At 55.4% G+C, this 26,646-nt stretch overlaps 1 protein-coding gene across 11 annotated transcripts; it reads left to right on the top strand.

The window, feature by feature from the left end:
- The first annotated feature begins 454 nt into the window (after positions 1-454).
- USP2 (ubiquitin specific peptidase 2) lies at positions 455-25,910 on the top strand. Of its 11 annotated transcripts, XM_032358006.1 has the most exons (15): positions 455-688; positions 1,462-1,751; positions 8,567-9,384; positions 9,611-9,796; positions 21,034-21,084; positions 21,592-21,715; positions 21,898-22,009; positions 22,107-22,217; positions 22,397-22,461; positions 22,681-22,784; positions 22,873-22,953; positions 23,093-23,171; positions 23,405-23,512; positions 23,699-23,819; positions 24,107-25,910. In XM_032358006.1, exons 3-15 carry the CDS (start codon positions 8,608-8,610, stop codon positions 24,192-24,194), a joined length of 2,007 nt encoding a protein of 668 aa, XP_032213897.1. In that variant the 5' UTR covers positions 455-688; positions 1,462-1,751; positions 8,567-8,607; the 3' UTR covers positions 24,195-25,910. The 11 variants fall into 11 exon arrangements, with proteins under 11 accessions (XP_032213897.1, XP_032213899.1, XP_032213895.1 ...); XM_032358008.1 differs by lacking the exon at positions 1,462-1,751 and having other exon boundaries at positions 455-684; XM_032358004.1 differs by lacking the exon at positions 1,462-1,751.
- The last annotated feature ends 736 nt before the right edge of the window (positions 25,911-26,646 follow it).

Genomic DNA, 26,646 nt, shown 5'->3' with positions numbered 1-26,646 from the left:
ACTGAGCGCCTCCGTTTACCCACTCAGGGAGCCAACACCAATCATCACCAATCACGGTTTCACGTTAGTAAAATGAGTAGAGGGTGCGTTTAAGCCGAGAGAAAAGGAGGAGAGGCCGAAGCGCAAGCCCCCTCCCAGACCGGTGGGAAAGGAGCGGGAACCTTAAGCCTTCCCTCAAACCTGGAAGTTGATACGTATCCCCTAGGGCTCGAATTCTGGGCGTCCTCCGCAGAAGGTACTCGTCCCCAGTACCTTCCCTGCCGTTCCCGTCCGGCCGCATACTGATCCACTTCTCGTCGCGCTCCACCCCCTCCGAGCTCGCGCGCTCTTCCTCCACGTGCTTCTCTGTATATACGGGTCGCCCGGGAGACGCCGGTCGGGCGGGGCTCTTCTGACGCCACAATAGGAACAAGCCAATAGCCGTGACGCGTCTCAGTGACGCGAGACGCGCGGCGTGGTTTTGCCGGCCGGGGCGCAATGAGGCGGCTGCCCGCTGGGTGGCGCCGATTTCCCGGGGAGGTCCTTACCGGGCCCCCGGCGGAGGTGGGGGAGAGGCGGGCAGGAGCCAAGGCCAGGGAGCCCTCTGCGTCAGCTGCTGCTCACTGCGCCGCGCCAGTACCAGCCGGGACTCACCCGCAGCTCCATGCTTGTGCCCGGCTCCGCTCGTCCATCCTCGGAGAAGAGGCAGGTACGTGCCACCTGTCGGAGACTAGGGAGGAGGGATGCGGAGGTCAGCCCCGTTGTTGGCTCAGAAAGTGAGGTATCAACGACAGCCTGGGTAGAATGGGTACCAGAAATGTAGGGCGAGCGCCAGCTGTGCGGAGGAGCCCCAGCTGTGGCTGCCAGTTGGGGAGGGGGGTGGGGGCTGCCAGCTAACAGCCCAGGGTGCCAGGAAGAGCCATCTGTGTGCTGATCAGTGTGTTCTAAGGAAATGCTGCTTGGGCAGGTCCGCGTCTCTGTGCCCTGTGCGGTATATGGCCTAAGAGTGACGTCTGGACCCTGACAACCCCTTCCCCACGTGTCCATCCTGTTCGCTTATTCCGCCCTGTTGAAGCTCCTGGGGGCTGTCTCCGGTCAGTTTGCCAAAGGGGTGGGGGTGGGGGTAAGGCAGCAGTGAAGTGCAAGGGGAGATTTTCCACCAATCCCAAACCAGAAAGAGGCATCTTTGAAATTCTCACCAATCCCAAACCAGAAGCAGGCACGCGGTGCTCCAAGGCGAGTAACTTAGACTTAACAGCCACGGCAAGCTCTGGCCAACCCATTCTACTGTCCTCTGAGGAGTGTACCTCTGCTTCCCTAGCTGGCTGCTTTTAGAATGGGGCTGAGCTGGAGATCATGGTGACGTTCACCTCCCCAGGCATGGGCACGAGAAGGTTCCCCCAAGTCCAACCCTGGAAAGTAGAGGAAAGGAGAGCTGGATGGGCTGGGGTTGGGGCATCCCGCACTCCTTTGGTACTGTAGATGCATGCCAAGCTGGAATCGGAATGAGGACTGGAATGAGGGCCAGGGACGAGGGCGTCCTCTGAAGTGCATCACCGGGACCCAAGCTGAGTCAGTAGCCTTTGCTGAGACAGGGTGGAGGCACCATCCTGGGTACTCCCAGTCCTCAGGGAGAACCATCGAGAAACAGGAGACGCAGACTGGGAGCAGACAAGAGCACCAAGGCCCAAGAGGTTAAGAATCCTGCTCCATCCTCCCGTGAGCCTGCCCAGCCCAGCTCTGTGGCCTTGGAATCCTGAGCACTCCGACAGGTAGAGTGGAACCACCCCCCGGAGCAGCTTTCTCCTGCTAGCCTCCGGGCAGCCGCCCTTGCTATATTTTTTTTAGGCAAAGGGGGAAGGAGCCGAAATAGGCCCGGCTCTTCTCCACTATATGGGCTGGACATCTGGGATTATAGCAAGAGTCATTTGTCCTTGCCAGTTATAGGACAGAAAACCATGGGGCTCTTTTCTGCCTTTAGAACACAGCACTCCCAAGAGGTGGCCCAGAGGCCCTGTTCTCCCTAGGAAGGTTTCCGTGGTAGGTGTTACTACAAATACTGCCACTAATTATCATAATTAGTGGAAGTATTCAGTATAGTCATTATTAGCATTTATTGAACTTTTACCATGTGCCAGGAAATTTATAAATATTATTTTATTTAATCCTCACAACTGTGAGGTATAGCATTATTTACACTTTTTACTCCTGTTTTACAGATTAAATCACTAAGGTTCCGATGGCTTACATGACTTTCCCACTGTCTGAGAGCCAATAAAAGGGAAAGAACAGGAATACATTCCCAGGCCTAGAAGTCCATTAGAAAAGAGTTTGGACCGAACCCGAGGCCAGGTCCCGCATGCCTCTCACTACGTGTGTGCCTGGATCTCTAGTTGTACTCTGCCTCCAGGGGAGGATCTGGACTAGCATGGAGGCTTCCCCCTCTTCTCTCCATTCTCTATCCTCTCCCTTGTTTCCCCTTGGATCCCCCCTGTGTTCCACTTGAACATGTCCCCCTTCAGAGAGCCCTCGCACCATCTCCTCACCTGGCACTGGCCCATCAGGGCAGCACCTCAAGGGAGGGCTGCCACTGCCCCTTTAATTCTCCCTGGGCTTGGAATGCAAGTGAGTTGAGCTAGCCATCTCTGTGAGGTCAGATAAGATACTATATATATCGGAGTCGGTAACCTGAGCTCCAGATTACCCAGCCCTAGTCGGACTCTAGCCTCGGGGCTCTCCACCACGGTCCCTTGCCTCATTGGGGAAGAAGCCCCCAGATCCTGTCCAGTGCCCCCGGACACAGGTCAGTAGCTGCCCCTGTAGTATGTGAACTTTATGGGGCCCGCTGTCCCGAGGACCCTGTGTGTTTGGGGGAGCATGTGATAGGCTGCCCAGCTGGGTCTGGAGGAGTACTTGGGGCAAGATGGACGGTGAAGGCTGGAGGAGGCAGGCAGGGGCGACCAGGACAGAGGGAAGATAAGCCCTGGAGGAAAGGGAGGGAGACTGGGACTCTCCCCTGGGGTGGGGGCACCAGGAGAGCTCCCGACAGACGGGATTAGGGAAGAGAATTGAAGGATACCAGTACTGCCCGTACGCCCATTCCTTTGCATTTTCTTGGAAGTGTCGAGATGGCTACCCTCTCCAAACCCTAAATCCAGAAGCCTGCTGTAGAGACACTACCCTGGGCCCACCCCCCTACTTCACCAGTCGGGATTCTCACCTTCATCTCTAGTCTTCCTCATCCCATCACCCCCTCCCAGCCCTGGGGCAACTACTGGAGGTAGCAAGGGAGACAGAGATGGACCTAAATTCTCTTGAATGGCCCCCTGCCAAGGCATGCAAGAGGATTAGGCACTAAACTGGTGGGCCTATGGATGCGAGCCCCTGAGGGACAGAGCTACTGGTTACAGTGGAGGCAGGCACACTGAGGCGGCTGGGGACTGAGAAGGCAAGCACCAACTGCCCCCACAGAGGCCCTCCACCCTACCCGCAGCCAGCACACCTGCCAGGACATCCCTCAACCTAGGAGCTGATGCTTGTGCCCAGACAGCGCCCAAGCAGACAGGAGTGTGGGTCAGCACGTGTACACGAAGGGAGACAGGACCCCTCTCTCAGACCACTTTACCTTTCAAGGTCAGCACATCAGCTATGCCTCATTCCAATGGTGTTAGCAAGTGGCTTTGGGAAGCTCTGAGGTCACCCCTGTGGAGGTTCCCAAGCACCTGGCAGGACTGGCTGGGACTCCCCACTCACCTGTCCCGGACACCTGGGGAGGAGAGGAGGACTGAACTCTGTTGAGGCACACCTCTGAAACCCAGCTAGGGGCTTTCTCTCCAGACAGTGGCAAGGCCACAGAAGCTGGCATGCCTTCCCCCCAGAAAGCACAGTGGATCTGAACAGAGAGGGGCTACGAAGTCTCCTGGGATGTGGGACATTACCCACCCCCTACCCTCGGGGCCAGGAGTGTCTGAGATTCCTGGGGAGCAAGTCCCTCCCCTGGCTGGGCAGGTTAGGGAGCCCTTCACGTGAGCAACAGGAAATGACAGTGGCTGACGCACAGGGGCTGGCTGCCCAGGGAGACAGGGCTCATTTTAACCCCTGACTCATCTAGCACAGGTACCTTGGGGGGGTGGACCAAGCTGCAGCAAGGGTAGGAGGCTGGGGGGCATGTCCATAACCAGGCCTGGGGCCAAGGGCCCTGGCTGGCACTAAATGCCAGGGCCCTGGGACACTCGGGAGCTTGGCACCGTGGGTGAAATGGAGGCCTCCTGGACCATCTCTTGGCGGATCAGAATTGTACTGGTGCTCAGGTTGCACTTGGCTTTGCTTTTGTTTGCCCAAAGTGGAAACTCGAAGGGCCGCCTCCTGCGGGAGTCTGTACCTGCCACACCGTGGCGTAGACGGGGATGCCTGTGTCCCCCAGAGCCCCAGGCCACAGGTCCTGCCCCATTCCAGCTCAGGGAGAGGCCAGGGAAGTGCAAAGTGGAGGCGCTGGCCTCAGGGTGGCTGTTTGGGGACCGAGAACAGGTGCCAGTCCTACACGGCTACTGCTCGCGCAGCGTGACCTTGGGAAACCCGCGTCACTTCCGCCAACACTGGTTTCCTCATGAGCAAGTGGGCGTGAGGATGGCACCCACTGCTGGGGCCGACCGTGAGGATTGGCACGTGGTGTCCCAAAAGTCTTCGTAGAGTTTCAAACTTCAGGAAATTCAGAAATAGGACTGATAAACGCTTCAAAGTTTCATTATTTCATTCCTTGTCTATTGAATCTTGAATAAAAATACCAACTTCGATTTAATGTAAATCATTAAACCTTCACATGATGCTTCTAAGTTTAAATTCTTTCTCTGAAAGAATTAAAACCTAAAGCTGCGCTGAGGCTCTGGGGACACCGGGCAGGAAGTGCGCCGCGAGGAGCACTGGGCAGGCAGCGCTCCAGGGAGGGCTGCCGTGACCCGCGTGGAAGCTGCGACAGAAGCGCTCAGCGCAGTGCCTGGTCCAAAGGTGTTCCCGGCCTGCTGGCGGGTCACGGTCGCTGGGCTCACGTGTCCTTTCAGGAAGCAGAGGGCTCTGTGGAGGAAAGGCAGCTGCACTTCCCAAGAGGGGGAAACTGAGCCAAGTGACAGGGGAGTTCTGGCAGAGCAGGGAAGAGTGGAGGCGCCCGGTTGAAGATGACACGGAGGAGGAGCTTGGCAGGTGGTGTGCCCCTGCTGTCCGAGGTGGCGGGCACCTGGGAGGAGTTGCCTAGAGCCACATGCCTATACTTGCCAGCTCTCGGTAAACAGCAAAAGGAGCAGGGCAGCAGGGGCCCCACGCCCGGCAGGGAGGGAGACAGGGGATCCCAGCCAATCGGCTCGCCTCCCACTGCCCCATGAAAGGGCCATTCAGTCCAGGCCGTTCCTGTGGCAACGAGGAGACTCCAAGCCATGTGAGTGCCCGTCCTGTCCCTGTCTTGCGCAGCAAGCCTACAGCCAGGGCCCAGCCTGCTCTCCCACCCGTGGTGCTTTCTGCGGCCTCCAGGGACAGCCGTGTCAGGTAACACCAAGGGGCACCAACCCAAGCTGTCAGCTCACCTGGAAGGTGTTGACACTTTTCTCAAGAGGGAAACTTGGAGTCAGGGGAGGGGATACGCCTGCTCAAGGTCTCAGCCGCAGTAGGGACCCTCTCCCCAGACACGGGAACTCTAAGTCCAACGTCAGCGCTGGAAGGCAGCTGCTAGGGTTGGGAGCTGTTAGTGATGGCATGACACCCCCCCACAGCCAAGGCTGCTATGGCAAGGGAGGCGGTGGTCTGCCACTCACTCGCCTGCCAGATTGGGGCAGAGAGGAGAATGGGGATTTAGGAGGCCTCCTGGGATTCAGGTTGTAACTCCACCTCTAGCCCAAGTATTTCCAAGGAATACTTGCCAGCCTTCCCAGGGCTGTCTGTCCCTGTCCCTTGTACCTTGTTTGGCCGCAGCACTTCTGCGTCATAAACAGGGCCAGGAGAGGTCACGAGTCTGGGGCACTGCCTGCAGAATACCAATTCCCTGGGAGCCTTAGTGTGGAGGAGGGGGAGTGAAAGCCATGGGGAGGAGGCATGAGCTCATGCCCTGGGCCGGGCGGGGGGGAGGGGGGGGACCATATCTGATTGGCTGCCCGGTGTCCCAGAGCCCAGTTCCTGAGACCTGGAGTCTCTTTGACTTTGAATTATTGATGGAGCTTCTCCAAAGTGAAATAGAGCAGGACTCGTCCCACGCCCCCACCCTGGTGCCTCTGTCTGTGTCTTTCTCGGCCTCCCTCAGGGTTTACACTCTTCCTTCTCTGTACCCCAGGAAGCCAAGCAGATGGAAGGAGAGCTGTGGTCCCCCTCTAACCCTGCACAAGGTCACCGTCCAGTTACTTTTTCCTAGAAAGGAGTGGGAGCTGAGCTGGCGGTGGGAACACAGTGGGCAAGGGTGTGTGTATGAAGATGGGGGTCCCCAGGCCAGGTGGGAAAATCATACATAGTAAATGGAGACCAGGCATTTCTGAGCCAGCCCAGACTGAAAACTGCTGCTGGTCTCTGGCAGGGTCTAGAAGTTCTGTTCTGGGATCCATATGGAGGTTCCCACCCGCCGATCTCCTACCCCTGCACCTATCCCACGCCCTGCATGGACTGAGTTGCTAGGGCCCTCTGCCAAGCCACAGCGTTTGGGGCTTGGCACCAACTCCTCTCTGCCCAAATGGGCCGGGCTGCCAGACTAGGGCAGGCCGTGGGCTGCCCGAGCCAGTGTCTGCAGCACAGCGAGATTCTGCCCACTGCCCGCTCGCTCACACGCACGCCTCGCTGAGGGATGCAGGGGAAGTCTGGTGCCCCGGGGGCTGAGGTCAGAAGCCAGCCAGGCCGGGAGACAGCCAGCCCTCACATTATTACAGGCCTACAAAGGAGGGGCCCAGAGCCTGGCAGGGGCTGGGGGAACAGATAATAACTACTCTCAGAGCTGAGGGCCTCCACATGTTATTATCTCATTTATTCCTCGCAACAACCCTGTGAGGTAGGAACCATAATGACGATGATTATACTCATTGTACAGGTGAGGAGATTGGGGCTCGGAGGGGCTGAATGACTAGTGTAAAATCACCCAGCTAGTCAGTCACAGGGCAAGCCACAACCAGCCCTGTACCACTACTCTGAGGTTCCTGGAGGGCTCTGTCCCCCACCCTTGCAGGAGCCCCCCAAGAACCCCTGATAGCCTCTAGGAAAGAGGCCTGATCCTACTTGTTCCTCTCTCCGAAGCACCTTTTTTGCCCACCCCCCGAACTCCATTTTAGATGAAGCCTGCACACCTCGGGTGACAGAAGGACTCTGATGGTCCCCAAATGAGCTTAAACTTGATGGGGAGGGATGAATCAAGGTCCAGTAGGAAAAGCACTGGACTAGAAACCTGAAAGACCTGAATTCCAATCTTGACTCTGCTAGTTGTGACCTTGGGCACATTAGTGTCGTTGTTCCCATCGGTACAACAGAGAGGTTAAAACAGATGAGTCTTGGGTGCCTGGGGGCCTCAGTCCATTAAGTGTCTGCCTTGGGCTCAGGTCATGATCCTCAGCAGGGAGTCTGCTTTTCCCTTTCCCTCCACTCCTCCCCCTCCACTCATACTTTGTCTCTCGCTTTCTCTGTCTCAAATAAATAAATAGTATTTTTTAAAAAGGATCCTTACAACCCCCCAGTTCAGAGATTCCTGTGTGCCTTCTCCAGACCCACCCCAGCTGCGCCGGGTGTGGGGACAAGGAGTACCGGCTGTAGTGAAGGATTTTAGCCTCTAGGGGGCCCCGTTTGCACAAGTCATCACCGTGAGCTTGTTGGCTTGGAGGTTGGTAGAAGAACCCCTGAGAGGCCACAGGATCCCAACTCTGCTTAGAGCCACCTGAGTTAGATCCGTGAAGAAAGAAGTTTCTGCCACACGAGGATTCCCCACCAGAGCAGGTGACCGTGTCCAAGGAAAAACTGTGGGATTTTATCTGGAGACTAAGGTCAAGTCCACTTCCTGCCACATGCTCATTCACCACCACCTCCCCTAGTCCCCCTGCTTCCTCTCATGAGCCTCCTTTTCCTCATCAGGGATCTGACCAAATGGTCCGGGGCCTTTCCAAGCTCAGACAATGTAGGATTCCAAAAAGATTCCTGCTCCTCCTTTCAGCAGAAAGAATTAAGACTTAAATTCTTAAAATGGCCGGCATTTTCAATCCAGGGGTTGAGGGCCGGAAGAGAGGGAGCAGCTGAGATCTGGACTGGCATACTGTGGGTCACCTGGAGGGCTGCTGAGAGAGGGCGGTCCCCACCCTCACATCTAGGGCTTTGCAAGGGAGCACTCGGAGTAGCCAGGATGTGCAGACTGGTGGCCCTCTGTGGTTTGTAGAAGCTGGCTCACATCTTGTGCTCTCCGGTGTGAATACACAAGCATAGGTGTGTTTCTTAGCAGTGGGCCAGCCTCTCGTGGAAATGGACCATGTGGTCTCTCATTGAGATCTGCGTTTCCAGCCAGGTGGGGTTGAAGAGGAGGGATGGGGGCACCCTGCCTGACACCTGGCAGGGCCCTCTGACAACCACTTTCCTTGTCTTCCAGCCCATGAGGCTCCCAGTCCCCACTGAGTGCCGCCCCGAAGGATGTCCCAGCTCTCCTCCACCCTGAAGCGCTATACAGAATCGGCCCGCTACGCAGATGCCCCTTATGCCAAATCGGGCTATGGCACCTACACTCCCTCTTCCTACGGGGCCAACCTGGCTGCCTCCTTCCTGGAGAAGGAAAAGCTTGGTTTTAAGCCAGGCCCCCCGACCAGCTTCCTCACCCGTCCCCGAACCTATGGTCCCTCCTCCATCCTGGACTATGACAGGGGCCGCCCCCTGTTGAGACCTGACATCATCGGGGGAGGTAAGCGGGCCGAGAGCCAGACTCGGGGCACTGAGCGGCCTTCAGGGAGCGGACTCAGTGGGGGCAGCGGATTCCCTTATGGAGTGACCAACAACTCCCTCAGCTACCTGCCTGTGACTGCCCGTGACCAGGGTGGAACCCTGACCCAAAAGAAGTCAAACAGTCAATCAGACCTGGCCCGGGATTTCTCCAGCCTCCGGACCTCAGAGAGCTACCGGATAGACCCTGGGAACCTGGGTCGCAGCCCCATGCTGGCCCGAACGCGCAAGGAGCTGTGCGCCCTGCAGGGGCTCTACCAGGCAGCTAGCCGCTCGGAGTACCTGGCCGACTACCTGGAGAACTATGGCCGGAAGGGCAGTGCGCCTCAGGTGCCCGCCCAGACCCCAACCTCTCGAGTCCCTGAAGTCCTCAGCCCCACCTACCGACCCAGTGGCCGCTACAGTCTGTGGGAGAAGAGCAAGGGCCAAGCCCCTGGGTCCAGCCGCTCCAGCTCTCCAGGGCGAGACACCATGGTGAGTTTGCCCCTTGGGGACCCAGTGATGGGCTGGGGAGGCAGCAAAGGATGTAGAAGACCCCAATTAAAGGATGGGCTCCCCATCTGACTGCTGATCGAAGCAGAGGTCTCCTTCCCAATCCTTGTGACAGCGTCTCCTGCAGCCTGAGCCAGAGAAGTCATCTCAGCATGGCTGGTACCCTGTGGCTCAGTGCCTTGCTCAGGGGTCTTCCCACTCTCCCTAGGAAACCCATTTCACGACCCCTGCCCTGGATGCCCATCCAACAGTGCTCCCGGAAATGCTCGGCTACCCCCACATACACTGCAGTGCTCACCCTCCGCTTTGCCACCCAGCATGCCAGGGTCCCCTGCAGGCCCTGCGCCATCCTGGACTGAATGCTGAGGCCCCCACACCGCGAGTGCTCCCTGTGGTAAGAGAGGCCTCCCTGCTCTGGCTGTCTCTCTCCTCTTGCTCGGGCTTTTACTTCCCAGCCTGGGGACCTGGCTTACCATCTGGGCATAAGACATCAGGGGGAGAGGGACTCCCCTCTGATGGACACCAGTCCTGGAGTGTCTGGATAGCGGTGCTTATCATGTATGTGTCTTTGGGGAAAATGTTGGAAACAATTTTGTCTAGGGTTTTAGATAATCCCATACCTCTGTATTCTGGTCCTGCCAGAGGCTGGCTTGCATCTAATCTGTGAACACACCTCTCTGGGGTACTGACTACATTCTGCCTTTTCTTTAGTTATTAGTGGACCCATCAGGTGGCAAGCTCTCAAAGAATGAGAAAGAAATCACATCTCTAAATGCCTCCTCGTGGGCCTAGCACTGCACAGAGTGTAGTGGAGTTACAGCTGACCTGCTGATCGTATGGATGAGTACGGAGATGGATGCACAGAGGGACGGTTGCATAGGTGGGTGGATGGATGGATGGATGGATGGGCAGGTGGACAGACAAACCAGTGGGCAGGACAGCTGTGTACCAGCCCCCTACTTCTAGGACAGGTGCCTTTTGCAAATAAGAGCTGTGCACAGCAAGAAATAAATGCTGCTTAGTGGGCTCGTCCAGACAAAGGGAGCAGGGGTACAAAACAGGCGTAGGGCTTTGGGTCATAGACCTTTTTTTTTTTTGAAGATTTTATTTACTTATTTGACAGAGAGAGAGAGAGAGATCACAAGTAAGCAGAGAGGCAGGCAGAGAGAGAGAGGGAAGCAGGCTCCCCACTGAGCAGAGAGCCCGATGTGGGGCTCAATCCCAGGACCCTGAGATCTTGACCTGAGCAGAAGGCAGAGGCTTAACCCACTGAGCCAACCAGGCGCCCCTGGGTCATAGACCTTTAAGCCTAACATAACTAAAGGTCTTGAGGGGACAAATTTAATAACATTACTTATAGAGTCTTAGAGAGTCTTGGTCTTGTTGGGCTGTCTATGAAGGGCCACGGAGACACAAAAATTGGTGCCTCCCAGAGTATTCAGAACCTGACAAGGCAGGGCCGGCTACACTGGAGGGCTGGCATGGAAGAGAAGCGGGGGATAACAGACCTGGCCTGGGAGAAGTATGTGTTCTCAGAGGGACATATGGTTGGACTAGAGCATGATTCACTTAGATATGCTGCTGTGGCTCACCTCGGGGGCAATCAGAAAGCAGCTCTTAGTGGATGGGCCCTAAAGACCTCTGGGAGGCTCCCTCCCTTTGCTCAGAAGAGAAAAGTTCTTTATGGTATGCAGTGTTCCTCAAAGTGAGGTCCACAGGAATCACCTTCGAGGCTTAATCATCCAGGGGCCTGGGCCCAACCCAGATCCCGGAATCAAACTCTCTAGGGATATACCTGGGAATCTGTCCTTCTTATAAGCGCTTCAGGTAACCTTTAAGCGTACTGAGGTTTGAAAACCTCCTCTCCACAGACTAAACTGCAGACCGCGCTCAGTCCCAGTCATGAGAGCAGGGTCTCCTCCCTTGGTGGGGGGTGGAGAGTCAAACTCCACTGGAACTCTGCCTCCTTCCTACACAGGCATATCTCAAACTTCCCTCCCTGGAGGCTGCTGCCCTCCCTGTTCCCCCCCACAAGGGACACCTCAGCCTCTCCTCCTCCTCCAGGACCAGACAGAGGAGAGTTTTGAGAGAGGAGCTCAGAGAGGTGGCAGATTGCCCTGGGGCAAACTCAACCACCCTAACATCCCTCCTTCCCACCTAGAACCAGCTTACAGCACACCTGAGTAGCTGTTAACGTCCTACAGTGGAGCCAGTGTCTCGCCCTGAGCTCACAGGCAAGACACTACCCATGGGGACGGCCCCTCAGGGGCCAGACCCTCATGTGGCCTCACCCCCTCTCCTCACTGCTCTCAGCCTTACTTCCTGCTGCCGACTCCCTCTCCTGAGGTCACAACAACCCTGCTCGAGAGGCCCGCACCACTTCTTTCTAAAACTGGGTCCAGTGTCTTTTCAGATTTCCATTTGGGGATCTGAACTTCTCATTCATTCATTTCGGGGCTCAGCTTACTAGCAGTCTACCTCAAAGAAGGGTCCTTAACTTCTGCACCTGTTTCCTTGACAAAAGAGAGTCTTCATAGTTCCCACTTCATAGATCATTGTAAGGAACCAAAGGTTGTACGACACACAGTATGTGCTTAATAAATGTTAGTCCTCCTTGTTCCCTTCTAGGCACTTTCGGGAGGCAAGAGAGATGAAAGCCGTGATCCCTGCTCTCAGTGCACTCACAACTAACTTGGGGAAATAAGTTCTTAAAATAGTTGTGATAGGAGGCAGCCCCAGGTGTCGTTAGTCAAGTGTCACAGGTGGTGGGGAAGGGAGGGGCCGCCTGAGGCTGGAAGGTACAGTTTGCCTCTTTAACCTTAGACACCGCTCATCTGCGCTGTGTTTCCTCATCCATAAAAGGGATGGGTCATACTGCCCTGCCCACCTCACAGGGTGTCAGGAGGCTCCAAGCAAACTGGCCGTGAAGGAATCTGAAACCTATAAAATGCTATGGAAGAGTTAGTGAAAAGGGAGAAGATAGAAAAGGGGCTTTTGGCATCTGAGTGGAGCAGGAAGGGGACCACCCTTGTATCATGTGGCAGAGTCCAGTGTGATCTGACTCTTCTGGGGTCCCCCTGGGTGGCCCTTGGATCCAGGGGCTCTCCGGGTAGCCAACTTGAACTATAGCTGACATTCATGAAGGAAAGTCAAAAGCAGGCACCAACCGGGGAGTTAGAACAATTCTAACCAGGCTCATTCTCCTCATTAATAGTAACAGCCAACATGAACTTGGAATATTACAGACTCAGCTGAGCGCGAGTGAAGGACTGGTGGAGGGGGATTGGGAATTCTGAAACCCCCCCACCCCCATGCTTGCATGTGCACCAACAAACCACCAGTGGGGGGTGGGGGGACTGCAGCTCAGCCTAAGATAATGAGGGCTGCCCCAGGCTCCACGTGCTGTTTAAAATGCAGACAGATTGGAGGGGAGGGACTGATGGTTCAGAACTGGCAAAAAAAAAAAAGCTTTCACTACCACCCCACCCATCGCCTGTGGGGACTCCAAGCCCGGCCAGGTGGGTTGGCCCAGCAGAAAGCCTGGAGCCCAAGCACCCAGCCCAGTTATGGCCCCCCTTCGCCCCACCTCTCCTGTTCCCTGGGCCTATGGAAGGACAAGCTGTTCCCACTGAGCCCTGCCAGGGCTGCGCTTTAACCCCTACAATCCATCCTAATCCTCCCCTGCTCCACCCCTCCAACTGCTCCCTCCCCAGCCCTGGCATTCTGCCTGCCAGCCTCAGCCCTGCCCTCACCCCACCCTGCCCAGGCCACCCTCTGCTCTCCCCTAGACAAGCAGGGGTTGGCCCAGGGCCCTCCAGAGCACAGTCATCAGGCTGAGTACCTGCTGCTGAGATGCAGAGCCAGGGAGCAAGGCTCAGAGCCCGCCCGCCTATCCTCCCCACACAGCCTCTTCCAGACCCTTGCCCTCTGCTCTAAAACCTGTTGCTAGGAGTGAAAGGTCTGGGAACCTAGAATACCTGGGTCCTATTTGCCAAGGGGCTGCTGACTCATCTCCCGAAGCCTTGGGTGCCCAGCTGTTCAGTGACAGGGAGATTATATAAGGGGAGGTCATGTGATTTTACTCTTGGGTGGGACTTTGAACTTCACTGCTGCCTTGCAACGAGCAGGGGTTACTCCAAAGAGAACAAGTTGAAGGCGGCAGGAACTAACTGCCCTAGCGGTCCGGGGTGAGAAGTGGAGAAGTGTGACCTTCCTCTCTCCCCCACTGCCTTCTCTGTTTATTCAGCCATGCTGAAGTGCATCCCGGTAGTCTTGTTTATCCAGCCTAGCAGCCTGGGACCCCGGGGCTGCCCTGACCCTCTCAGCCACCCCCAGGAAGCTGAACGTCCTGAGGACTTGAGTCTCTGTTGACATGAGAAAGCCTCTCAGAGGAGACCTTAAGCTAAAGGGTCCCATGACCAGGACCAGTACGAGCTGCTGAGAAAGGACAGGCAGTTCGGGCAGGTGTCAGCAAGACGCCAATGGTCCCCATCCCTTGAAGACGGGCTATGCTCTGTGACCTGGTTGGTGGCCCCCGTGCCGCCTCACCGAGGCTCAGTTTCTCAGTCAGCGCCCAGCATCATCCTCCCTGCCTCCCTCCTCCCCTGCTCCAGGATGTCTTCATGAGTTAACATGGTGCTGGGGTGGGGCTGGGCAGTGGAGAAGTTAATCCGAGCCCGGCAAAATGTTCCCTGCCCGAGGGGGAGCCGCTCCACTGACCAGCAGCTACACAAATGAACATCATGTTCAGGGCCCAGGCTGCACACGTGGCCCCCTGCACCCTCCGACCTCAATGGATAGGTAAAACTGGCACCCGCACAGAAACATAAGCAAGAGAGGGACATGTGTGGGCCTCTGGAACCCAGCTGGTTCAGGCCAGACTGCCCTAGGGCTGGAAAGAGTACAAAGCTTCTGGCCTCCTGGGGTCGGAGTGATACAGGGAAGCAGAGGGCCTTCTGTCCCCAGTGGCACTTGTGGGCTAAAAGCCCAACCCACAACAAGGACTGGGAGCCCCTACCCATTCAGTCAGTCAGTCAAGCCACCAGTCTATCCACTTGTGATGGTAATGACAGGTGTGTGCTTGGTGGGGGGAGGGGGCAGGGGAGGTCATTTTCCTGGGTCAGAGCAGTGTTTCCAAAACCCTTGAACTAAGCCACCACTGAGATCTGAGGAAGCAGGGTATACTCTCAGGCCTGCCCTCACAGAGCTAACCCTGACTCTAATTTATTTATATTCCATCCATGCCAAAAAGGATTGAGGTGAAGAAAATTTTTAACCACAGGGAACATGGGCCAAGCACAGGTTCTGAGCAATGGCAATCTCGGGCTACAAGAATGAGTCCTGTTCAGATTAGCTCAGCGTATTTCAGGCAGAGTCGTGGAGCCAGAGCCAGATTCCAATCCCAGAAGATCCATTCTTTCCCCACCCCGCTTCAAGAAATGGCACTGCGGAGAAAGGGTGTCACGGGGGTTTGGCCAGTTGAGAAATGAGCCACAGTTGCTTGCTGGTTGTGTCCTTCAGCAGTCAGACCTGCTTGACGAGACCGGACCCTATGTGAATTCTTTCCCCTCACCCCAGCCTTCTCAAAGAGCTCCCCTGCAGGTAGATTTCCTCATCTGGGCCTCCTTGCTCCCAGCGTTGGCTCTAACCTTCTACTTCCCAGGAACCAGGAAAGAGGGAGTGAGCGTGCTAATACAATGCCAAGATGTCCTGGGGTGGGAGTACTGGCCTAAGCTGTTGAAGAGTCATGACACTGCTGGCCTAAGTCATGGGGCCAGAGGCCAAATGCTCCAGTGGGGAAGCACCTGTGAAGACAGTGCTTACCACAACACGCTTATTCAGCATGCAAATCAAGACTCACCCCACCCTGTGAGGCTCTGTGGGACTTCCAGGATATTCAACAGAGCCTGGTCCAGCCCCCACTTAGACATGAGATCAACACCATTTATCAAGCGCCCACTAAGAGAACCCACAGCCCTGCCCGAGGAGGTTTCAGTGTGATCGCACAAGCCCACAGACGATCTAAAACCATTTACAGGAGCCTTAAAGACACTTATAAAACAAAGATAAACATATTAAGATAAATTAACATGGTGTAAGCTGAATACCAGTGGACAGGGGTTATGCTGTGATGGGCTGTTCCACGCTGAATGGAGTTCTTTAGAGAGGGCTTGGTGGAAAACACAAGTTTTGAGCATACTTTACAAGCAGGTAATTGGCAGGGAGCGGAAGGGCATTCCAGAATCTCCTGGTAATTGTTAAAAGCACAGGTTTTGCCGTAAGCCAGGTTGGGGTTCAAAGCCCCCACACTGTCATTTATTAGCTTTGTGGTTCTGGCAAGTCATTTGGCCTCTCAGGACTTAAGGACCTTCATCTAGAAAACAGAGATAATAGTTCCTACATCACTTCGTTAATTATGCAAATTAACCGGGATAATATATATAAAGCACTTAGCCCGTGCCTAGCATTTAGTGAGTACTTAATCAGTGGCAGCTTTGTCTTTTAAGTGAGAGAAGGCAAGTGCTGAAGCAGAGAAGTAAGAGCAGGTTGGTTAGCAGCAGGGGTCAGAGAAGGGCGAGGGTGGTGACGGAGCCTGCGGACAGACAGCCTCACAGACGGAGCTACCTCAGCTTCCATGCTGGACGCAGGAGTCAGGTGCTCTAGGAGCTTACAGGCAGAAGTGTGGTGTCATCAAAGGCCAGCATTGCTGCAGACACTGTAGGACTCAATGGAAAGGGTGTGCCTAGAAAGAGGGAAGCAGGGAGAAGGCTGAGGCAGCACCTCGGGGATCTGGTCACGGGGATCTGGTCACCGAGTGAGGACAGGGACGGGGCGCTCCCCTCCTAACACCAGTGCCCTTGCTGACCATCGCCCACCCCATACCTGTGTCCGGGACATATTCCCCATGTGGCTGAGGTCGTGTGAGCAGGGCGCGTGTACATGTGGCCATGAGCATGCCAAGAGGAACAGAAGGAGGCCACAGATGAGTAACAGCACACGCTGCTGCTTCTGAGTATTTTTAAATGCTAAAAATACTGGCTAAAAATAGCCAGCAGGCTCCAAACAAGATACTTTCTCTAGGCAGATTCTGTGTGGGTCCCTGATAGGTGAGGGGCGGTGGAGCATCTGAAATGAAATGCAAAGACCTCTGCTCTTCAGGCATCTAAGCCCTCCCGCTTGCCCCCACCCGGGCTGAGCACCTGCGTCCCCACCGCGGTGGTACTTTCTTCCCACCTTCCAAAACAAACCAAAATCTGAGATTCTGAGAGAGATGCAGCTGGGTAACTGGGCAGAAGTAGCCAGAAAATGTTCTTCCCTGGAGCCAAATGGGACAGTGACCTCTTGTACCTTATAAAATAGGAGCACTGGCTCTCTTGATAATGGGACGAACTGGGACTGGGGAGAGGTGGGGGGCGGGGAGGGCTCAGTGCTGACGCCAGGGAAATCCGTGCTCCTAACCCGCGGGCCCACCGACCCTCGCGAGCTGTGTGCGTTTCGGGCTCCTGGAGGGCCTGAGTCCCCCTGAACGACGTGCAAAAGTTTGTGTGCAAGTGCATCTTCCCCCCGCGGAGAGCACGGAACTTTCACAGGGTGCGCCAAATGCCCGGCAGCTCCCAGAAGTCAGGGACCGTAAGCCTCCCGGTTTGGGGGGCGGCTCACCGGACTGACAGAGTCCTGTGGGGGTCCTCCTGAGTCCCGACCCCGAGGCCGGCGGGGGGCTCGGCGCGCCTGTCCCGCCCTTCCCGGGGACGGCGGGTCTTGGCGGCAGCCAGGCCGGTGGGGTCAGCGGGCAGGGGGCAGTCCCGGCGAGGGGCCGCTCTGCGGGAGGCTCCGGGCGGGGGAGGGGGACGAGGTACGGGGGGCGGGGCCCCGGCCGCGCTCGGGGCCGCGTGCCGGCGCCAGGGGCGGGGCTGGGGTGCTGGCCCCGCCCGCGGCGCTGACGTCGTGGGGCCCGAGGCGCCGGCAGGGCCGCCAGTCAGCCGGAGCGCGAGAGCCGGGTACCGGGGCGGTTGGCGGCGCGCGCCGGGGAGGTTGAGGCGGAGGAGCGCGCGGTCGGCGGGCCGGAGCAGTTACCGCCGGGCGCCGCGGACGGTGTCCTGTGGCGGCCTCTCCGGCCTCAGCGTCCGGGCTGTGGCACCGCGCGGTCCTCCCCCGCGCCCCCTTTGCCAACGTTAGGCGTGGGGCCGAGCCCGCCGCCCGCCCCCCAGCATGCGCACCTCGTACACCGTGACCCTGCCCGAGGAGCCCCCGGCCTCCCCCTTTCCCGCCCTCGCCAAGGAGCTGCGGCCGCGCTCCCCGCTCTCCCCCTCCCTGCTGCTCTCCACCTTCGTGGGGCTCCTGCTCAACAAAGCCAAGGTACGCGGGGCCCCTTTCCGGGACCCCCAGGCCGGGGGCCTGGACTTCCGCCTCCTCCCCGGGACGCCCCCACCCCCATCTGCCGCGCGCTCCGGGGCCGGGGGGGACCGATTCCTCCCAGCCCCCACCCCTCCTTTCCTAGGGTCTCCCGGCAAGGAATGCCCCCTCCCCAGGTGATCTCAGGCTTACTCGCGGCCCCCTCCCCTTGTTGAGGTCCCAGCCCCTGAGGTTCCCCCCCTCCCCTCTTCCTCTCCCTCTTCGTGACCCGGGCACCAGGTGGCCCTTGGGCTCTTAATTCCTGGCACCTCTCAGGACAGGTGCAGGAAAGCGTAACCTTGACTAGTTCTCGCTGTGTGAGGGAGTGGGCAGCACGCTGGACTCGGCGGTGTGACTCCTCCAAGGCCAAAACCCAGCAAGAAAGGCTGTTCGGAAAGAGCCGCCCCCTCCTCACTCGCCCCAAAGGGCGCTCTTCCGAAGGGTTGGTAACGGGGGTCCTTTGACCTGGTGAAGGGCAGAGGAGTCGCAGACAGGTGAAAGAGGGCAGCTTCCCTTTCCTTTCCTGCCCTCCCCCAGTTCTGCTAAGTGGGCAGTGGATCCCTCAGATGAAGTAGCCACCCCAGGGTAATGCTGGGGCCAGAAGCTGGGCACTGCCCCCTTGGGGAAGGGAGAAGGGGCCAGAGCTTGACAGATCTTATGTAACAGGCACCAGCTCCCGAGTTGGCAGTGCGTGCACTGCCCCGTGCCAGGGCCACACCAGGCTCCTTGGCCGCAGCCAGGACTCATGGCTGACCCTCATGGCACAGGTGAAGTAAGCAGGAAAGCCCTTTCCTGGGGTCTTGAGTGTAAAGACACAAACCTCAATCAGCCTTGCTTATATGACCCACATCCCCAAATGTTTCCTCCCCATTAACCCAGAGCGGGCTCTCCCTGAGCCCCCTGCTCCTTCACGGAGGGAGAATGCTGTCTGTCTACTAACCGTGGAGGTGGCATTGACCTTTTAGAACAGTGGTTGCCCCTAAGTCAAGGTTAGGTTTGTTGATGACTGATTTTAAGGAAGTTCTTGATCCAGACTCTTTCCAGTCTTTGCGTATGCACTCCACATAGCAACTGGAGTCATTTCCTTCTCTCCCGGTGAGAGGCTCGCTGTGTGGGGTCTCTCCCCCAACCTCTCCAGTTCTAGCCTCTCCCTGTCGGCCCAGAGGTAGGATTGTTTTCCCCCATAAGAAAGGTCACTCCTGGGACATTTTGTTCCTCTCCAGAATGGAAAGTGCTGACTTTCCCTGGAGCTCCTGATTTCCTATTCATGGCAGAAGAATATCTGGCTGGGCATAGAACAGCCCTGCTCTCCCCTCCACTCCCACCCCCCGACTCCTCTCATCCAGCCGCCTTCTACACAGAGCGCTTAGAAATTGGCAAGTAGTTTTGAATTCAGGAAATTTTAGACAAAGGCACAATCCACCCCCACCCCTACAAAAAGAAAAACGAACAGAGGGTCCGCGCAAAGCCATAAAAGAACCTTCCCCATCTCTATACCTGCCAGGCCGTTAGTAGAGTTAGATTCTCAAGAACAGTAACCGTAGGTGATGACGTGTTCTTGACCCTCACTGTGCTGGGTCAGAGTTAAAAGTGTCAACACCACACAAGTGCCTCAGTGCAAAGACACCTCCAGTTTTCCACTGCCCGGTCCCCATTAGTGCTGAGGGACTACTGTCTCAGCTGGAGGCCCACTTTGGTGGACACTGACATGATCACCAGGCTTTGCTTCTGCAGCTCCTTTAGACAGATGTTGTCTGAGGCCCAGGGGGTAAGAACTAACAAGCAATGCCAAAAATAAGCGTGAGAGTGGATCTTTGAGGAGGGGAGGACAGGTATCCTGTGGTGGACAGGGTTTAACGTTTAGTTCCAAACGGGCAACACGGAGACTTTAGTGTTTTTGTTGGGCACCAGAGAAGTCCTTCTCCAGGTCTACCTGAAAACCCTGTTAAGGTCTTTGTCCAGGGAATTATCTCTGTTGTGGTCCTCTTACTGGAACATCAGGGTTTAGACTGTCAGAAAGGTAAGATTAAAGTCTTGTGTTTGGGGCCGTATACTGCTAGCACTGGCAGAATTCAAGGATGCTTTTGCCCACGTGCTGCCAATAGGCTTTGCTTGCTAACTGCAGGTGGAAACCAGGTCTCTCTTCTGAGTATATTTCCTTCCCTACCTGTTAGTGTCAGACCTGATCACTGGCAAGAAGGGATCCTCTTACTTGTGGGATCAGCAGGGCAATTCCTGAGAAAAGCCCTCCTTCAGCCTGCCTCTCCCCACCCCACCCCCTTGAGCTGACAACCTCATGGGCTTTGTCAGCACACGGCATGAGTAATTTTAGCTGAGTTATTTCAGGCTCCTGTTCTGATCAGGGTTGAGCTGGCCCCACGCATGCCCCAGTCAGTGTTGCTCCAGAGTTGCTGGCTCCCGGGTCCCCTCCCTGAGAGAGGGGGTGGCAGGCTCATCTGCACACTGTTTCTTTAACCCTTTGAGCCCAAAGGTTTTCTGACTCCTTGCAGGTAGGGCCAGGATTAGCCAAGAGATGTGGACCTAGCAGCTGTCTCACTCCAGCCCCCTCACCAACCTCCACAATAGGGACAAGAACGAAGTGGCACCCTCAGCCAGGTGCTTACCCCTGTGTAGTCACAGTCTGCCATCGGAAGGGCTCCCAGCCAGTGACCAGTCAGGATGCCGAAACCTGAGCCAGGCTGGGAGGATTCTCCCAGGCTTTAATCAGCCTCTGGGAGCTGAGCTCAGCTGGAAGGAATTCCACCTGTCTCCGGCAATTCAGAATGGCAGGCCAACTTCAGTTTTCCTCAAGCTGAAGATCTTAAACTCACTTCAGACATTTTGTCATTGAACATTTCAAGATCTCCTTGAAGCGCCTGTTACGACAGCTGCTTCGTGTATTGGACATCTAAGGGTGGAAAAGTGGGTCATTTGAGATAGTGCCCAGATTTGGGACCCGGAGTTCCTTGTAGCTGGCAATCAAATACATTAATTCCTAGGCTCTAGCTCTAATCTCCAGCCTCCAGTATGGCAGAGACTGAAGAGGCATGTACAGATCAGAGAAAGCACATGTCAACAAAGGAAAGGAAAGCCCTGCAGAGTATCTGTGTTGTGTGTTGAAGAGAGAACAATGTGTGTGCCTGATCCTCCTGGCTCTGGCAGAAAGCTGTGTGAGTGCGCCTAGCACTGACCCAGCCTGTTTGCCTTCAGCCTCATATGCCGTGTGTTCTTTGTTTCCAGAATTCTAAGAGCGCCCAGGGTCTGGCTGGTCTTCGAAACCTTGGGAACACGGTGAGCCCTTCCCAGCCCACTTCTTTCCTCAGGCCACGCGCTCCTGTCCCAATGGGACCATCTGGCCAGAGTTCCCTTCTGGCTCCTGCGGACTCCCTGTCCTCTAGAGGCCAGTTATACTGCCCATCCTGGCTGGTGGGTTTTACAGAGTGGCTGGGGCGCCGCCTCCCTCCTGGCCCCTAGCAGGAAGCACTGCTATAGGGGAGTTGCCCTCTTTACTGTCAGCTGCTTTCCCGGAGCCTTATCCTGAAGGACATCCATCACTTCCCACCCACTTCTGTCCGGCACACCCACACCCTTCTGTACACCTCACCGTCAATAACCAGCTACGTCACCTGTGCCGCCAGTGGGAGTTGGCCCCACAGCGCCCCTTCCCCTTACAGAAAGAGGAACTTGAGACTGTGGGAGTGTTCATCTCTGGGGTAGATGAGCCAGAGGGCCTCTGGTACTAGGGGAGTGGACATGCCAGACAGGGCTGTGTCTTACTGAGCGGGTGATCTCTTGCAGTGCTTCATGAACTCCATTCTGCAGTGCCTGAGCAACACCCGGGAGTTGAGGGACTACTGCCTTCAGAGGCTGTACATGCGGGATCTCAGCCACAGCAGCAGTGCCCACACAGCCCTCATGGAAGGTGAGGAGCCTGGCCCTGGACACGGGTTCTGCTCCACAGTAGTATCAGTAGTTGTGTGCTGTATGTGTCCCTCCTAGTCTTCTCTCTTTGGCTTCTTTTTGTTGGGATTCTAGTTTGAGTTTCTTACAGAAAATGTCTCACCTGTCCTCCACGCCCCCCTCTCTACCCTCTCCTCCCAATAGAGTTTGCAAAACTAATCCAGACCATATGGACTTCATCCCCCAATGATGTGGTGAGCCCATCTGAGTTCAAGACCCAGATCCAGAGATACGCACCACGCTTTGTTGGCTATAAGTAAGAGCCTTGCTGACATGTCCTCCCCTGGGTGGGTGCCGGCCACAGGGTGGTTCTCGGAATGAGAGCTATCACTCACTCTTTTCTTTGGACTCAGTCAGCAAGATGCTCAGGAGTTTCTTCGCTTTCTTCTGGATGGACTCCACAATGAGGTGAACCGAGTGACAGTGAGGCCCAAGTCCAACCCTGAGAACCTCGATCATCTTCCGTAAGTAAGAGGAGAATGCTGTGGGGAAGAAAAACTTGGTGAACTTGAGTTTTGGGCTGACTTCTTTGGGGGTAATAATTTGGAAAGAATTTTAAATATTAAATATTTAGACTGATGGATCCGTAAACTTCTCATGGCATGAGCTCTGACCCAGTTGTCTCCCTCTCTCTGGTTCCTAGTGATGATGAGAAAGGACGACAGATGTGGAGGAAGTACCTAGAACGGGAAGACAGTCGGATTGGGGGTAAGTGCATGAATGGGAAGAAGGCCTGCTTTCCCTGGTAACTGCTTTTGCCTCAGCAGAGCGTGAGTGTGAAAAGCCCTAAGAGTCATCCTCTCAGGGGACCTTCCTTCTGCCCAGCGGCCCACGGACAGAGGCAAGAGCGCTGAGAGGGCACACAGCCCAGAGAAGACGTGTGCTCCTTCTCCTGGCTTAAGCTCGGCTGTCCCATCTCTTCTGCAGATCTCTTCGTTGGGCAGCTAAAGAGCTCCCTGACGTGTACCGACTGTGGTTATTGCTCGACAGTCTTTGATCCGTTTTGGGACCTCTCACTGCCCATCGCTAAGGTACGTGCCCCTGTTGCCTCCCGTTGGAAGGCCCACTCATCCTCTCACAGCATCGACCTCTGTGACTCGTACTCTCTGTCTCTCCCAGCGAGGTTATCCTGAGGTGACTTTAATGGACTGCATGAGGCTCTTCACCAAAGAGGACGTGCTTGACGGCGATGAGAAGCCGGTAAGTCCCCTCCTGTGGGACCCAGAACACACTCTCTGGGAGAGACCTGACACCGGCAGATGCAGCCTGGGAGTTCCTGGACTCAGCCCACTGATTTCTCCCCCAAGTCCTCTGTAGCTCTCTTTGTTCTGTCTTGCAGACGTGCTGTCGATGCCGAGCCAGAAAACGATGTATAAAGAAGTTCTCCATCCAGAGGTTCCCAAAGATCTTGGTGCTCCGTATCCTTAAGATCCAGTCCACCATGGCAAGCTGGACTTGCCTTTAGAGAGTGACTGATGACAAGGGGCTGAACTGAGGACGAGCAGAGTAGGAAAAAAGAAACGTGGTAGACTTTCCTTTCCTGGTTTGCTCTTTTGCTTCTGAGAAGTGCTTCACCCTCTTAGGACTCAGTCCCCTTTACTTTGACTACCCTTGCCACCCTCTCTTGTCCTTGACTTAATGCCAACCCCAGACCTGAAGCGGTTCTCAGAATCCAGGATACGAACCAGCAAGCTCACAACATTTGTGAATTTCCCACTAAGAGACCTGGACTTGAGAGAATTTGCCTCAGAAAACACCAGTGAGTATTTTCAGCTGGGAGGGCAGAAACAAGGCACAAGGACCTAAAATCCAGATGGGAGGCCAGGAGGTGGGAGGAAGCTGCTGAAGAGTGAGTTAACAAAAATCAGGAATAGAGGCATGAGGGAGAAGGGAACGTGGGGCAAGGAATGCTTTGGGGGCCTGAAACCTTGTACTTCCTCCCCAGACCACGCTGTTTACAACCTGTACGCTGTGTCCAATCACTCTGGAACCACCATGGGTGGCCATTATACAGCCTACTGCCGGAGTCCAGTGACAGGCGAATGGCACACTTTCAATGACTCCAGGTGAGACAGAGCTCTCAGGCAGGGCTCCTGGCTGGCCGACACCTGCACCTCACCCACCTGTGTGGCTTCCCCTTTGACCAGATGGAGGAGGTCAGAGCCAAAAGGCCATGTAATATGTCTGAGCCTGCCACCCCTTTGCAGAATTTCTAGAAGACTGCAAAAGAGATCAACTTCCGGGGCACCTAGGGAGAGGAGCAATGGGCCCTCACGGTCCGCCAGCCCCACCGTGTGTGTCCCCGTGGCCCCCTCTCCAGGGCTCTCTCTGATGTCCCCCCCTCTCTCCGCAGCGTCACACCCATGTCCTCCAGCCAAGTGCGCACCAGCGACGCCTATCTGCTCTTCTACGAACTGGCCAGTCCGCCCTCCCGCATGTAGCAGCGAGGAGCTACATCTCTTTCTCCCTTCCCCGTGGTGGCCCCACACCCTAAGTTTTTTTTTTTTTTTTTTAAGACAAAAAGAAAAAAAAAAAAAAAAAGAACCTGACAAATAAGAGAAAAATAAAGCAAAGTAACGCTGCCGAGCAGGAGTTGCTGCAGCCCAGTCAGGGTCTGGAGCCAGGAGCCGGGAGCTCCGAGCCACCTGGTGTGAAGATCGACAGGACACAGAGCCTGGAGCGCAGTGCCCCCTCGGCGTCTCTTGTTTGCAGTTTTAAGCTTGTGGTTTTTTTCCTGTGTGTAATAAACAACAGCGGTCTGTGGGGAGAAGATCCTGGTCCACTTGCTGCCCTTCCAGCCCCCAGTTCCTCCCGAGAAGACAGCGCCCTCTGGAGCCTGCTGGGAGGATCGCCGCCTGGAAGCACTGGCGCCGGAACCCGGCACCTGTCTTCACCTGGACCCCGCTCACTGGTCCAGAAGCAAGAAAAACACTCATGAGCCAAGAGCCCTCTTAACGCTGCTAACTCCAGGGGGACAGACAAGGGGACGACTTTGGGGGGGAAAAAAAGCTGATTTTGGTTTTTAAAAACCTGGTTTTTTTTTTTAATTACCATAACTAAAGTTTTCAGATGGGAGATGCTTCCTTCACACCTCTTTACAGCTGGGACATTGTGCTGGTCATTTTGTTTTGTTTGTTTTTAGTTCTTCAAATACAGCTTTTCTAATGCTAGCCCCCAGTGGTGCTAGGTGGACGTTGGCCAGACCCCAAGCACAGCCACAGTAGACCCAGGATCTAACAAGTTTTTTGTTTTCTTTTTTTTGTTGCTTTTTTTTTTTTTTTTTTTTTTAATGTTCTGGATGGAATCTAGTTGCCTCCAAGAATTGTGCCTTATAGCATTTGGGGACCAGGGGGTAACTTCCCCTCCCTGAAATATCCCTCAGCCTGTTCCCTTTTCCCCAGTGCCATGTTCAACCCCGCTGGGGGATAATGGGGATCATGCCCTTAGCCCCTGGCTCGGTTTGCATTGCAGTGAGGCGGAGAGGAGAGTAGGTAGAAGGATATTTCTTCTGGTAATGTATCAAGTTTTTCCTGCCCACTTCCTCTAAGCCACCCCTGGTCTACTCCCCCAGCTGTTTGAAGGATAGCACAAGCCCCTTATTTCTAGAGCTTTTCTCACCTTTAATTTATTCCCTTTTAATGTGCTTTTTCTTCCTGACCTTCATGCCCCCATCCCTTCTCAGAGCCTCCTAGACATAGGCCCTTTGGACCGAGTTTCTCAGGGATGCCCATACCACCCCTCAGCCCCCCTTGACATTGGTCTTCAGTCCTACCCCAGGAGCTGGAGCCTGGGTGTTTGGGGACATCTTGCCTCAGCTGTACGATTCTTTCCCACGGGCGTGATTTTCTCTGAGTAGTTGGACAAAACTCGGTGCTGCCACAGAGAGTAACACTGTTCAGCACCAAGGCACGGAGCTCTGGGCATCCACATGGCTGGGCCCAGCTTGTGCCCCTTGGAGCCTGAAGCTTTCCAATGCTCCCAGAAGGAGGCATCAGAGAAAGACGCCCCAAGTTTAACTGGCCTGACCCCCTTCCCCAGGGAAGCCCTGTGAACCTGAGCCAAAGGGCTGATGTGCACTTGTTTACTGTGTAAGCAAGAGTAGAAGAATGTCTGATGTCCAGTGAAACCTTGTACAGAATAAATAATAGCTTTGAGAAGTTGGTATGACCGCATCTTGATTTGGGAAGGGTCTGACCCCAGGAAGCGCTCTGAGCAGATGAGTTGTCACGTATTTTTACTGCTTTGGCTAGACTGCGAATTCCAAGTTCTCGAACATGCTGCCCACTGTTTAGTCTAAACTTTCCAACTCTACAAAACTCAACTGGCACACGTTCTGAATGCTCTATTCATATGGATTCACCAGTTAACAGGTTGCCGCACTTGTCTCCAGATACTTGGGGACAAAACACATAGGGATGAGGGGTCACTACCACCTCTGAATACTTCAGCGTCCATCTCCCATATAAGCTCAACACCGTCTTCGCCCCTAAGAAATGCGTAACTAGCAGATGCTTTTTGCCAGAACCGTCCACGGTTTAATGGTTGGTGTGGCTCTCCCAGTTCTCCTGACACCTGGGTGCTTCTACAGGCCTAGGACGTGCACCAGCAGAGGCTGGACATAACCAGATTTGCTCTCAGAGCAGAGTGGCTGTACCAGGATGTGGAGAAACCAAGACTTGGCCCTTGATAAACAAGAGACTTCAATTTGCTTTATTAATACCTAGAAAGAGCCGCTTTGATGTTAAAGGTCTTGTTCTCCAAAGTACTTTTTTCTCTCTTTTTTAAGATTTCATTTATATATTTGACAGACAGAGATCACAGTAGGTAGAGAGGCAGGCAGAGAGAGAGGGAAGGAAGCAGGCTCCCCGCTAAGCAGAGAGCCCCATGAGGGGC

The sequence above is a fragment of the Mustela erminea genome, chromosome 9 (assembly GCF_009829155.1).
Source record: "Mustela erminea isolate mMusErm1 chromosome 9, mMusErm1.Pri, whole genome shotgun sequence".
NCBI lineage: Eukaryota > Metazoa > Chordata > Mammalia > Carnivora > Mustelidae > Mustela > Mustela erminea.
The sequence above is the reverse complement of the archived record's forward strand: the minus strand, read 5'-3'. Positions and strand labels throughout refer to the sequence as shown.